This window comes from Coturnix japonica, chromosome 2, assembly GCF_054131305.1.
Source record: "Coturnix japonica strain WE chromosome 2, WE-NBRP24, whole genome shotgun sequence".
Taxonomy (NCBI): domain Eukaryota; kingdom Metazoa; phylum Chordata; class Aves; order Galliformes; family Phasianidae; genus Coturnix; species Coturnix japonica.
In genome coordinates, this window is record NC_140664.1 from 38295243 (window position 1) to 38309875 (window position 14633).

The window sequence follows — 14633 nt, forward strand, 5'->3', positions numbered from 1 at the left end:
TGGAGAAAGTTTCAGTCTACTTGGCCTTCAAATAAGTTAAGGATACCCTTTAAGATGGCTGTATCCTCTTAGTGCAAAGTACTGTAGGCCAAAGAGAGCTTGGTGGGCTTTCATGAAGGTTCAAGTGCTTTCTATTACAGAAACATTTTCATTATAGTATTTGATACAGAAGAATGTTCATTATGAGAAGGGTTTTTAAAGGCTCCCTATTTCAGTCATCACCACTTTTTTTTTTTTTTTCTTTTTCCCTTAGGTTCTTTTTAGATAGCAGTGTAGCAGAAAATTAATTGGCAAGGTGAAATTGCAGGCCAGTGCTGAAAATTTATCCTAAGCAAAGCCTAGCTAATATTGACTTCAGTGTGCAGTAGCAGCATGTTTCTGCTGAATGGTGATATGAACTCTCCATCTGCAGATGTCAGCCTCCTAACGATCTTGCTGGTCAGGGCTGAACATATGGCTGAGCAGTGTTTTTCAAAACTTGCTTCTGCTGGCAGGGATTGGCCTCTTCATGCTGTGGACTTTGTTTACAGTTGGGGAAGAGAGGAGGAAGAAGAGGAGAAAAAATGGTGTAAAGGATCTGACTGCAGTGATGCTGCCTTGCAGAAACACTGGGCATCGCATCTGGTACCTGTTCTTGCCTAGGTAACCCAGGAGAGAAAATTGTTGTATAAAATAGAATTAGGCAAAGGTAATTTAATTAAAGATTAAAGCTACAAATGAGTTGTTAAAGAGCCCCATACAAGTCTGTTGAGGTCATTTCATTTTGTAAAATGTGATCTGCACACACATTAACAAATTATTATAGAAAAGGCAATATTCTTTATTTACCAACTAATTTAGTTCAGTGTGCACTATTGAACACACAAGCCCTCCCTCAGGTCTGGCATAAGAGCAGTATATTTTTGGAGTGAAGATTTCTGCAGTCCTTTTAGTGAGTTTTCCTGAAGATCTCTGCTAGGTATTTGGTTTGTGACATTTTCTGGCTACACTGAGAATTTACTGTTGATATCTGACATGCCATTATCTATTTCTGTTTCAGACCTGATGGAAACATTCTGTATCTGATGTTTTGCTGGAGTTTTCTAGATCCTGTGTCCCTTCATCTGGGAACAGATTCTAATTCTCTTTACAGTTCCTACTTCACTCATGACCTTAGTTCATCAGGGCTGTGATGTGAGCAAAAGTCTTATGAGAAGTGTCTGAGGGAGCTGGGATAGTTCAGTCTGGAGAAGAGGAGGCTCAGGGGAGGTCCTACCACTCTCTACAACCAGTTCTGGCTGGGTTCTCCCTTCCCACATAACTAGCAATAGGACGAGAGGTAATGGCCTCTGGTTGTGTCATGGGAGATTCAGGTTGGATATTAGGAAAAACAACTTCTCTGAAAGAGTGGTGAAGCACTGGAACATGTTGCTCAGGGAAGTGGTTGTGTCACTGTCCCTGGAGGTGTTCAAGAAATAGTTAAATATTGTACTGAGGGACATGGTTTAGTAGGGTAACATAGGTGGTAGGTAGATGGTTGGACTGGATGATCTTTGAGGTCTTTTTCAACATTGGCGATTCCACGATTGTCTGATTTGATCACCTTGTGTGCAAACAGAAATCTGTGCCGTGCACTCAGACCTTTGGATGCAGTTTTGTGCTAATCTTACAGATGAGTGACCAGAGGCCTGTAAGCCTGATCACGTAACATTGCTTGTATGATTACAGCAAGTCCCTTCATAATCCCTATTCACTACTGCTTGCAGAAATCTAGAGGGACTTCCATTTCAGTTTTTCCTCCAGGAAATTCTAATCTCAGAGATACCACTTTGTTTCCACTCAGGCAGCTTTCTCCCAGAGTAGGCAGTATACTGGCAACTAAAACAGAGAACCAGCCCCTGTTTAGAGCATGATTTGTGCTGAAGGCTGCTGTCCCTTTTGGCACTTGGGCCACAGACAGCTCTCTTTCTTCTGTGCCCACTGAACCAGTACCTGGGTTGTATCAGAATCAAGGCTCTCTATGGGTAATGTAAAGCCACTAATGATTTCTCATCCATTCCTACCATAAGCTGCCTGTACAGCACCAGTGCAGATGAAAAGCTGATCCCTGGTGCCTTTACTGATGTTGCTAATGAGGTTACCAATTAATGGCACCTAATGGTCTGTTGTAGCAATGGTTTTGGTGATGGAGACAGCTGTCCTCCGGGAACTGTGCTGAGACCATGAACTCATTTTGTGTAAGCAAGTGAACAGCTGTTGCAGAAACATAGATGGGAGAGATTAGGTCACACACTTCATCCCTGCCACCCCAGGGTTATTCCTTGCAGCTCACAGCAGGTGGAAGGAACTTGAAGGGACAGAAGCCCTTGCTGGATCTGAGCCCGAAGATCTGGACAGAGTAACACCGTAACCTACTAACAGTATTCTGATCCAACCCTGACTTTTCAGAGTATTTTAGAAATTACACAGGCTTTTAAAGCTATTTATTATATATATGTTTTTAAGCATTGTCACTGAACAGTGTTGATCTGTGGTGTGGTAACCTGATTACAGTATGTAACTCTTGGCACATGCATGATCACATTATTTATTAAAAAAGCTCCCTCTGGGAGCACCCTCGCATCAGACAGTTTAGAGTATGTGGAAGATAATTCAAAAATACACATTTAATTTTACAGGCAGCACTTTGGAGCAATGTGTTTTCACCATTTATACTCCACTTTAGTGTTAGGTTACTTTGGGCATACAGTAGTTGCATTTCATCAGTCTGAAAAAAGGTGGCATTATAGATCTACATTGCGTTCCCCTACTGCTCGAATACCTGTAAAGTATAGCAAACTTTAAAATGTAATTGGGTGAGTTTAGAGATATCAAAGGAATGTGAAGAGTTAATATTATTAGTAGATTTACCATTGCTGTTTCCTGAGCTGGTGACAATACCAGAGACAATAATTAAAAAAAAAACAAACAAACAGCAAAACGAAATACCAAAACATATCAAACAGGATCACTTTAGTATCCACACTCATCCCTTTTATTACCCTCAGCAGGCAAAAATAATAGAAGAGAATTAACTGTTTTATTCTGGTAACCTTGTTTGGGCAATTATTGTCATTCTCATACAAGAGATATTTATTGTATATTATTGCTATCCTACTACTTATTTTTACATTCAGTTTTACTTATAGTAAAAGAATAGCATGCTATTTTAATTGGATGAATTTTCACACATTTTCATCATGTTTCATGGTAGAACTGAAGTCTTGGCAGGTTTTTTTTTTTTTTTTTTTTTTTTTTTTAAGCTTAAAAAATGCCATTTCTTAGAATTCACACAATTACAGAAAATTTTGTTGAAAGTTCCTCATACTTAGACAAATCCTCTAATGAGCCATCAGGAAGAAGAAAATGCATTAAAACTTTGATAATGAATATGAGATGAATCAAAAACTTTAGATAAAATTTGTCTGTGTTGCACTCCACCTCTTTGGTTACTCTTAACATCCTAACTAAGTGTCCTACCTTGTAGCTTACAAAACAGTGGGTTCGAAGTGAGCAAGTGAAATGTACTGAATATTTCCATAGCTTAAGTGAATGTTAAAAAAAAAAAGAGAGAGATACATTTCAAAGATAAAACTTAATTATTTCTCATAGAAAACCATCTCACTAGAAAACAGACAGCATCCTTCAGAGAACACGGATTGAAAGTCTGGTAAACATTTTCAAAGAAGGAAATAGTTGTCACATCTCTGTATTAAGTAAAGGCTTCTGGACATACCATTAAAAATGCTCTAAGATCAGGAATTATTTTCTAGATGCTTTTTCTAAAAGATGAATTTATTACTTAATTATGGACTTGTTCAAATTGATCACACAAAAGTGCAAACTGCAGTCTTCCTGGAGGTGCTGTATGAGCTCTTCCCTTCTTTCCATCCAGTTCCAGCTACTTTTTACTAAATATGATGCACTTAATACCTAGGTTCATTCAGTATTAAATATATCTACTGCAGATAGTTTTGTGGGCAAAATAAAGCAATCATTTGCTTTCTCTGTGAAATAAAACCAAACCCAAAATCCAACAAACAAACAAACCTCTCTCTCTCACACAAACAAAAAGCGTGAAAGAGCACAGGCACACTAGGACTGTGCATCTAGTGATGAAAGCATCTCCTGCCATTTCAGCATCCTAAGCAGGCAGGAATTTGCTGACGTAGGAGGCGTGTAGAGGGGGTAAAATGGCAATATGGCTTCCATGGCAGCATATATGTTCAGCATCTTCATTCCTCCTGCTCTCCTTGTCACACCAGGGCAGTGTGTGTCCCTGAGCTAGATATGTAAGCATTTTCCTCACCAGTCTGGGTAGCGTTCACCACACATAAAAAAGATGCAAGTTGTAATTAAGATACAATGGCTGCATTGGCACTGGTGTTTTCTTTTGGAAAAGGAAAGTGTGCTTGAAACAAAGATGTCCACATTCACTTAACTGCATCCAGTGCTGGGGAGCAGACTAGAGCCAGCCTGAAATACGTGCATTGTGAAAGAAGCTCATTGTTATCAACAGCTTAGCTCTGCATCTCTGTTCCTCTTGTGCTCCTCTGCTTGCTCACCTACATATCAGCCATGCTGTTTGGTTAGACTGGATCAACAGACTTAACAAATAGTAAAATTTGGCCTGCCTTGTGACCTATTATTCACAACTATTATGTGAATGTTTAAAAGTCTAAAAAGAAATAATTAACAAAAAAAGTAGAAATAAATTTAAAAAACCCACAAGTGTTAGCATGCTAAGGAAAAACAGCATTCAGACCTTAGTGAAGAAGTAGCTCTTGATTAAGGAATGTAACCTGCAGGCTCTGCCTGTTTTGAATTTTCACTGGGGTTTTGTCTGTACATGTTCGTTTGGATTCAACTTGAGGCATCTGTTTGAAAATGCTTCTTGCTTCCTTATTTTAATAGGAAATACAAGGGACACAGGCCCCATGTTTCATCTGTAAGCTCTTCCCCTGCACTAGCCCTGGTGATGGCATGGATCCATCTGTAATTCTCCTAAGACAGATGAAAAGTTTCTGCTCTTCTCCAATATGGATAAAGCTTTAAATATTTGTCCCAGGGACACTAACCAGGTTATTATTCTCTTTGTGCCAGAAGACCAAACAGGTTTCTGATGATACCTCTGAAGGTATCTTATTAGTCTTGAAATCATTCCCAGGACCATACTACTACATTTCATGGAAATAAACCTTCCTTTTGCAGCTTGGCAAAGCTGGGTTCCACAATCCATTATCTGTAATTGCAAGAGCTTGATTTAATAGGGCTAGTGATTTACACTAGAGGATGAGCTCACCTGAAATTACTCAGTAGGACAGTCCTTTTAGGTGGGATCTTTTAGATTTAATCGGCACTCATCACTCATTCTCTTATGGCTTGTTGAAAGATTTTACTTTGGTGCTTTCCCATCATCTGGACTGGTCCAAGAGACAAAGAGAAAATGAACTCAGAGTTCATGTGATTGCTCTTGCTGTTTATTGGGTCTCTGAAAATCTCCCATCGAGACAATCAGGGAACTTTTACTCATACATTTTTCATAAATCTCTGCTCAGAAGAAAATCCTAAACTTTGTATTGTTTATTTTTAGTTTCTTATCTCAAATGGCACATTAATTTGCTATCTTACTTCAGTTGATTCTATTTTCAAAGTTAATCCTTTTGATTTTCAAAATTTATTTCCACAGGGAGGTTTGACTTGTTAATGTCACATCCACGCTTCCTGCTTTATTCGTTGTAGTGTTTAATGCTCTAAAAGTTCTAGAGGGAGAACTCGGCTCGCGGAAATGGTGCATTCCTGCCTTAATGAATCTTTGATTTTTCCCGTCTCCACCTGCTGGCAAAAGATGAGATTAGCTGTTCAGATGGATCACATGATGGGTATCAGAAACAATAAATTTCAAGTAATATAAGTCCCTTTTGCTCTTATAGGCAACTTCCATTAGGAACTAGATGGAAACAATCTATTTTTTCCCCACTTAATAATAACTGAAAAATCATAATAGTTTTTGAGCTGTTGTAGTTTTTTGTGATGCAGACAGAAGAGATTTGGATATTAAAATGAATGTACTAATAACCTGAGAATTCAAGTCAGTGTGCTGAGAAAAGTAGATTTGTTCACTTCTACAGTAGCGAGAGATATTCTTAAACAGACATCAATCTTTCGTATTTTTACAGCTACATCTGAGCAAGCAGATGAAAGCAGGAAAAAATAATGGTGTTTTCAATCTGATGACTTATTGTAAAATATTTTAGCGTGCAGGTATATAAGGATTATATTACACATAGGCTACTGGTTCATCCTATTGTTTACAATTCAAACGTTGCTAGTGTTTGCTACAAAAAGAGTGAAACACCAGCACACAATCATGTTGGGTGTTCCTTATGTGTAAGCTATCATGGTGGCTGGATTACATGCAAACAAATTTGTAAGGTCATTTAGAACATTCAGGGCACAGGGCTTCAATCAGCAAAAGACTTTGCTTTCTGTCCGGTGAAAATGTGCATGCCAGTCAGCTGAGATACGATTGCACTGATTTGCTTTATGTCCTCTGTAATCCGAACTGGTATATACCAGAAAATTTTACACAAATACTGCATCATTCGAAGTGGTCTTGTATTTGCATGTGATTTATGTAACGTGACAACATTTTTAGGTTGATTGTCATTTCCATCTACCCCTAAACTGTTTTGTAGATTCTTCTGGCTCTGATGCTTTTACAGCAGGGTTTTTTATAGACCTAAACATTTTTTTTACAGAACTACCAACCAAACCTTTTCTTTTATTTGCTATTTCCTTCTATAGCGTTTTATAGGAATATTTTTCAAACATTGTAAGGATGCTGATAGTTATATTCATTCATGAAGCAAGAGGATGTTTTATGAGTCTTATTTGCCCCACGAAACTTCAACATGAGATGTTGCAGGTGCTCTCAAGGAAGAAACAGCAAGAACCTTTTTTTGGTTAGTTTTAATTTTAAAGGCTTATTTCATTCATCTAACTGCTAAAATGACTGCTTTCTGGGATTATTATTTTTTTTAATAGATTTTTTTCATCTCATTGCTAGGAATTTTACCTCTTTGCATAATTGGCAATGTTTTTTCTCTTTACCTTTGCTAGCCCTGTGGGTTCCATCTCAATAGAAGAAACTGACTTTCTCCTCAAGCATCACTGTTCAAAGGGATGCTCAGCAGTTTTTGAGAGGTGCATAACTGTCGGTAAAATCAGTACTGTCCAGAAGTGTATTAGAGTATTCTTTGTGTAGATATCTAAACAAAATTGAACAACTTTAATCTCAGACTGAAAACACAGTTTGTAGGGCTGAAAATAAAAAGAAACATCTATTTATTTGTATGATAGGCACATAGGAATATCATAGTAATAAACATAAAATGAGGTCCGCATTGCAAAGAGTGGAATTAAGTAACTCTGATGTGGCAGAGATTGAAACTGTTCCAATTCCTGTAAGGAGAATACTGTAGTGATTGTCACACTGCTGACCAGACAGGAATCTGAGGCAATGGATTTAAAGTAAGGATATATGACTGTGATAGTTGAAACAAGTGGAATGACAGTCAACCTAAAAAATGTCAGTGTCTAAGTCCACTTTTTGAAAAGAAACACACAGTGAAACTTCTATCCCTAAGTTAACTCCAAGAGTGAGACTTGGGCTCTTGCCAAGACAAAAAAGATGCCTAAAAATATCCCAGTGATTTATAAATATCTTTCCTGCTCTCCTAGAGCTGTTAGTACACTTGTAACTTTGAAAGTGAACTTTGAGCTTCTCGGTTATTGAGTTATCAAGAAGGGGCTCAATTAATATCTGGTCTATCCAAGAGAGGATTTACTCAAACTGTTCCTGACAGATACTTTCCTAACCTGGTCTTAAAATCCTCCTGTGACAGAGATCCCAAAACCTCCCCAGGCAAACTATTACTGTACTTGACTATCCACATCAATAGTGAGCTTTTCCTAATGTGTAATGTAAATCTCCCTTGCTGTGGTTTAAGCCTATTACTTGTCCTGTCCCTTGTGGACATTTCATAGCCTTTCAGACATCTGAATAGCATTATCATGTATTCCCCATTCATCTCTTTTTAGACTTTGTTGAAGCTAAAAAATTTCCCCTTAGGCACTGAAAATTTTACCCAAAGCCAGCTTATGAAGAAGACCTGCTTTGTTAATGCCTTTGTCAAATAGCAGTTTCGGGATAAAAGTGTAATGTAATGGCATGTGATAGGAAAGTCTGATACAACTGCGTCCACTTCAGAGACATTATGGTTTAAATGGAGATCTGGGGTTGTATCATTTGCCCAGATTTTTGCTTGCTGGAATGTCAGTGCTGGGATATCTAAAGTCTTAGTAAATAGCTATCTCATTCTCATTCAGGTTACTCATCTGGTATATTGCAGTTAGAGCTTGCGTCTCTGCAGAGCACTGCCAGATGTACTTAACAGCCGACTCACGGCAATTCAGCACCTTTTTTAACACTGCAAGCTTTCTGAAACAAGGTCTGCCTCATCACCGTATGCAGCACTATGCAGAATGAATCCTGACCAATTCATTGCCCAGGTCCAACCAGATTCATTTATGATGAAATACAAACATAATTGCTAAGTGATAGTGTTGTCTCTCCTGAAGAAGTTTCTGCTCCGTGTACACCATTTTTTTTCCTGTCATTTCTGACTGACAAGATTTTGAAAGTTTGTATGCATTTTCTGGCATTCCAATTAAAGGGCATGACAAAGAGTGTGCAGATATTACTTCCTTGTGTTTTTAAAGGTTGCAGTGATACTTCATGCTATAGTCACCTGAATGAAACAAAACCTGAAGAACAAAATGAAGAACATGCCTACCTCCCTTTGGGTATCAGAGACCAGTGAGGGAGTGGGCAGGGGGACTGCCAAAAAAAGAACATTATTGCCACCAACAGCAGCAAAAATAATTTCCATCTTGAAGTTCTTCTTTGAATACATCCCTAATGTTTGTACGTGTCAGCTTTGCTGATCTGGCATCTCAGGTTTTAAATTAATATTGTTGTAATGCATTTTTCTTTAATTAAAAAAGAGAGCTCCCCCACAGGAAATTTCCTAAAACAAAACTCATTAGTAATAACCAGATAAAATCTTTATCAGTTAATCAACGCTATAAACTTCTGACAGTTCTGAGAGTGGCATGAGATAACACCGTCGTCATAATAAGAGCATTTGAAATCATTAGGGATCCCACTGAGCCATTTGGGTGGTGTGAAAATAATGATGGAGGATTGGCCCCCTGCAGAACTCACATGAGAATTTCCCTAAAGATTAAAACAACAAAAATCTTGATTTTGTGTTGGCCCTTTCTGTAGAACACTTTATTTATTTATTTATTTATTTATTTATTTATTTATTTATTTATTTATTATAATGCACAGCAATGAAGAGCAGTACAAAGGAAATTCTTAATGCTGCTGATACCAGAACCTGGCATGAGGCCCAAACATTTTTGAGCAGGTGGTTAGTGAAATTGTAGGGACTCCTCAGGGCATGGGAGCATCTCTACTGTCTCTGAGCGGTTCTTCCTAGCTGATCTCAAAGATTAAATGAGGATTTAATCTTTGGTGGAGACTGTACATTCCTCATCTTTCGCCCATCCTCAAAACAGTCACACCTGCCATTCTTCTTTGCAATCCTCTTATCATGTGTGTGAGGGAGTTCTGCTCCATTCCAGCTTTCCTGAGACAGAGAGCAGACCTCTGAATGGATGGCAGAAACTATCTAGCTTTGGGCAGGGGACTTCATTGAAGAAGGCTGGGAAGAGGCAGGGGCATGATGGAACAGGACAGCACAAGCTTGTATGGCTAGTAGAGTATTAACACCACTTAATCTGATACCATCAGATACTTGTAGAAAACTGTGCTATAGAGATACTGATATTTTCTCTATCATTGCCAGTGATGTGTCAGTGTCCCTTTGCCCCACTGGGGATCCTTTGAAGCCACTGGGATTATTTTAGTCCTTTCTATGAAGTTTGTAAAATATGAAAGTACATGGGTTGGAATAAAATGACGAGGGAGAAAAAAAAGTAGTTTTCCACATCCAGCAAACTTACTGGGGTAGATTATTAAGAAGTTATTAGAGTGGGGGCAGCAACTTGGAATTGTATGTAATTGTTGTATTTTCATTTCTCATCTTTCGTCTGTATTTGGTCACAACAGCATTAACTTCATTTGCTTTGTTACAAAAGAGTGAATGTAAATCAGAGTGGGTTTATTATTATTATTATTATTATTATTATTATTATTATTATTATTATTATTATTATTTTGTAGCATGACTTACAGCATTATCAAATGTTTAGGTTTTGAAAGCATTTATTGCTTAAAATGCCCTTTGAAGGTTAAGTGACGTCGTTGCCTTCTGAGATCTGACTTTAAAGATTGTGATGGATTGCAAGTGAATGGGCCATTCTCATTTTATTCCTCACATACTTACCTTGTATTAGAAAACAGCCTGCTTGACAGCTGCCTGCCCTGGAAAAACAAGAGTCTCAGTTCCTGCCTCTTCATCAGAACTGAATCCATAGACAGCTGTGAAAAAAAAAACAACAAACAATCTCTTATGGATAGTCCTATCTAAAAGGCATGAACTGAACAGCAATGATAAATTTCAGAGCCACTGGGACTTCTCTCTGTTTAGAAGTCTTTAGCTTAGAAATCACATGATAGTGTCCTCACTTTTCTGTCCTTCATTCCACTCTGACCTCTGAGTAAAAAAAAACCAACAAAAACAACAACAAAAAATCCCTTTATTTTCCTCACATTGTGGTATGTATTCCTGTAATATATTTTCAGGCAGATTTCCTGTCAGTAAATTGTTTTTAACAACTTCCTTTTGTATTCATAATTACAGTCAGCTCTGTCACCTGCAAATGAGAACCCTTTCTTAAATACCTTTATGAGATGCTATGTACAGATTTACTGGGAGGAGAATGAGAGGATAAAATCTCATGGATTCTTATTAACAGCCATATAGTACATTTCTGTGCCACGTGATGGGAACTGCTTATGCCTTTTAATGTTGTATGTGCATTTGGAGAAACAAGCGTGGGTACTTTTTGTTTCATTTTATAAATGCTGGAGTGAGTGATTCTCTTCTGTCCAAGAGACCAAATGTCCTGGTCTGGCAAAATGTGCTGATTGCAGGGAATGGTGTCATATGATTCTATCCTTCTGATCATATAGCTTTTTTACATTACTCTTGCTGCCATGCACTGAGTGGGTGACCTTCAGTTCCCAATGGCAGGGTGTTTAGCTTGCTGTCATAAGAGGAGAATATGTCCCATGATGATCACCATTTACAGATATATTCTCTCCTCCTTATTTTTTCTTTCTCTCTTTTTATTTTTCAGGATGGAGTAGGTGTAGATGAGAAGCTGTCTTTACGGCGGGTAGCCGTGGTAGAAGATTTCTTTGACATTATCTATTCCATGCATGTTGAAACTGGGCCTAATGGAGAACAAATCAGAAAACATGCTGGACAGAAGAGAACATATAAAGCAGTAAGTACAAAATAACCCCTCAAAACAACAAACAACCAACTAAAAGTAAACATCAGTCTCTAAATTAATGGATTATTCGGATTTAGTCACATGACAAGCAATTTGTGTGGTGTTTTTTTTTTTGTTTTTTTTTTTTCCCAGTCAGATTAGTATTTCAAACTTCACCCTCAAATTTATATCAGAGGCACTTCAGTAATGCATGCCAAAATACAGTTTGGAAATCAGAAAGGCCATGCTTCCTATGCACTGGATTCTGGGCCAGATCCATAGACTCCAGTAGGAGTGCCCATACTGGTAGAAGAACAGAATTTATTATTTCTATTATGTCTCGACAATTTCTCTAATAACTATATTAACAAGATGTTATTAAATGTATGAAGTCTGAAAGAAGACTTAGAAGATACTGAGACAACTTTGCTAAATGGGGTGTTGTATCTCCACATATGAAGTTTCCTTATAATTTATTGCTACTAAGTATTCTTAATGGCTTAATGGTTTGAAAATGTGTATTTCTGGAAGTCTTAAAGCCACAGCTGTTACCACCCTGGCTGGAACACAGAGTACCCCAGTGAGATGAAGGCGTCAGGAGGGTGGCTGAGGGTACTGAGGAAACTTGTCGCACTGAATACAGTGCTCTTAACCTTAAAATTGACCTGCAGTCATGCTAACCAGCAGTGACTCAGCAGTGTACCCAGGTGGCCAAGAAGGCCAGTGGAATCCTGGCTTGTATCAGGAATGGTGTGGTGAGCAGGACTAGGGAAGTCATCCTGCCCCTGTACTCAGCACTGGTCAGGTCCCACCCTGAGTTTAGTTTTAGGCACCTCAGTACAGAAAGGACGTTGAGGTGCTGGAGCAGGCCCAAAGAAGAGCAGCAAGGCTTGTGAAGGCCTTGGAGAATATGCCTGTGAGGACAGGCTGAGGAACTGGGGCTGCTTAGTTTGGCGAAGAGGAGGCTGAGGGGAGACCTTGTTGATTTCTTCCAATACCTGAAAGGTGTTTACAGTGAGAGCGGGGTTGGTCTCCTCACTGGTGACAGGTGACAGGATGAGGGGAAATGGCCTCAAGTTGCCCAAAGGGAGGTTTAGATTGGATATCAGGAAAGACTTCTTTACAGAAGGGGTTGTGAAGCACTGGAATAGGATCCCCAGGGAGGTGGTTGAGTCACCATCCCTGGATGTGTTTATCAACCATTTGGATGTGGTGCTCAGGACATGATTTAGCAGAGGGTTGTTAGAGCTAGGGTAGTATGGTTAGGTTGTGGTTGGACTTCATGATCATAAGGTCTTTTCCAACCTTATGGAAATCTATGATTCTAATGATTCTAACCAATTTTTAGCGAAAGGCCAGCAAAAATGTGTAGGTACTCAAGGTTTCCGACATTTCAAACTTTAGTTGTAAGAAATAGCTGTTTTTTCATTACTATTTTTTCAGGTGTATAACAATCTTTACTATGTCTCTCTGAATCCCTTCACGTATATTTTATTTATTGGCTATTTCAGACAGTTTGCTGTGGGATAAGCTCTTGGCAAGGATTCTTATAATTTGTTCCCAGCTGTATTGACCTAAAAGTAGATGTATGAAGGAAGACACCAGTCATCTGGGTGTTCTTTGTATGGCTTGGAGTGATATTTCAGGATTAACAAACACAAACTGTCTAAATTAATTTTCTTCTGTCACCTCAGCCATTTTGATACTTGTTCTTGTGTTTTAGAAAACATTTGAAAAGTAATATTTTCACTGACCTTTATCTTTCTGTTTTGCTTTATTTTGATAAGCTGCTCAAATGTATAGGTCACAAAGTCTGTAGAATAATATACAGGTATAAAGATTTTTGTCAACTGTAAATAGAATTCTTCAAGTCATAATCCTACAAATGCTTATGTTTGATTTAATATTTACTACTGTAAATATTTATAAATCTTAACCTACTGTAAAATATTTATGAAACAAAGCATAATATTTACTACTGTATGTATCCCATGATTCCAGGTCAAATTAAAAAAATGCTTATTGTAAACAGCAGGAAAGACAACTTGTGTCATTTCTACGAGAACAATTTTTGCAGACTCAGTAGCCTACATGGTACTTTCATGTGATAGTGACTTTTACTGGGATTGAGACATGAGTTTATTACATTGCTATGAGCTGATAATCATGGTGCGCAAATGTAAGTTTCTATGTCATTACCAAAGTCAGTAATGTTTTTTAATTCATTTTATTACTTAATAGTTTGTTAAAGACATTGAATCGTATTTCCCAAGGACAAGATCCATATGCATAATTTTTAAATATCTCCATAGACTTAAAAAAGAAAAGGAAAAAAAGAAAAAAGAGGGGAAAAAAAAAAAAAAGAAAAAGGAAGAAAAAGAAAGAAAAGAAGACTCCAGAACAAACTAATCTCAATTCTTGCTGTCTGTCCCAAGACAAGGATTAGGCTAAATAAATAAGCCTCCAACTCTTCCAGAATAACTGGAGGAACACACGCTGCTTTACTGGCCCTGTCAATGAAAATACTCTCACTAAAAACGATATGCAGTAGTGTCAGTCTGTTCCAGAAAACCACACAGTATCTCCTTCTGTGATGAAGCAGCAGGAAAGAGGTAGCGTCTTGAGTAATAATCTTGTAAAAACGATACCCTAAGAGCTTTATAAATCAAACAGAAGTACTTTGGCAGATCTTAATTTTATTAAGTGAATTGGAAACATGATTAATTTAGTCTTGCTTCTTTATTCACAAGTCAAAAGTGAATCATCCTTGACTTCTGTGAATGTATATATTATGCATAAGCATTCAGCAGATAGTTTGAGTGAACAATTTTTACAGGGATGGTGCTTCACCTGATACAATTGCAGCTGATACAAAAGAAGGAATGGATGCCATCCAGAAGAACCTTGATAAACTTGAAAGATGGGCTCTTGTGAATTGAACGAGGTTCAATAAAGCTAACTGCAACGTTTTGCACTGGGGTTGAGGTAATCCCAGATATGTATACAAGTTGGGAAAATAAATCCTGGAGAATGGCCTGTCTGGGAAGGACTTAGGGATTCTGGTTCATGAAAAACTTAAAATG

General features: G+C 38.0%; 1 protein-coding gene across 8 annotated transcripts in view; it reads left to right on the plus strand.

Annotated features, from left to right (window-relative positions):
* Nucleotides 1-14633, plus strand: part of NOL4 (nucleolar protein 4) — a 180076-nt gene that overhangs the window by 24131 nt on the left and 141312 nt on the right. For all 8 annotated transcript variants that reach the window (XM_015855552.3, XM_032442699.2, XM_015855553.3 and 5 more), the window contains exon 2: nucleotides 11413-11562. In XM_015855552.3, the coding sequence (XP_015711038.2) occupies nucleotides 11413-11562 (150 nt within the window). The remainder of the gene's footprint in view (nucleotides 1-11412; nucleotides 11563-14633) is intronic.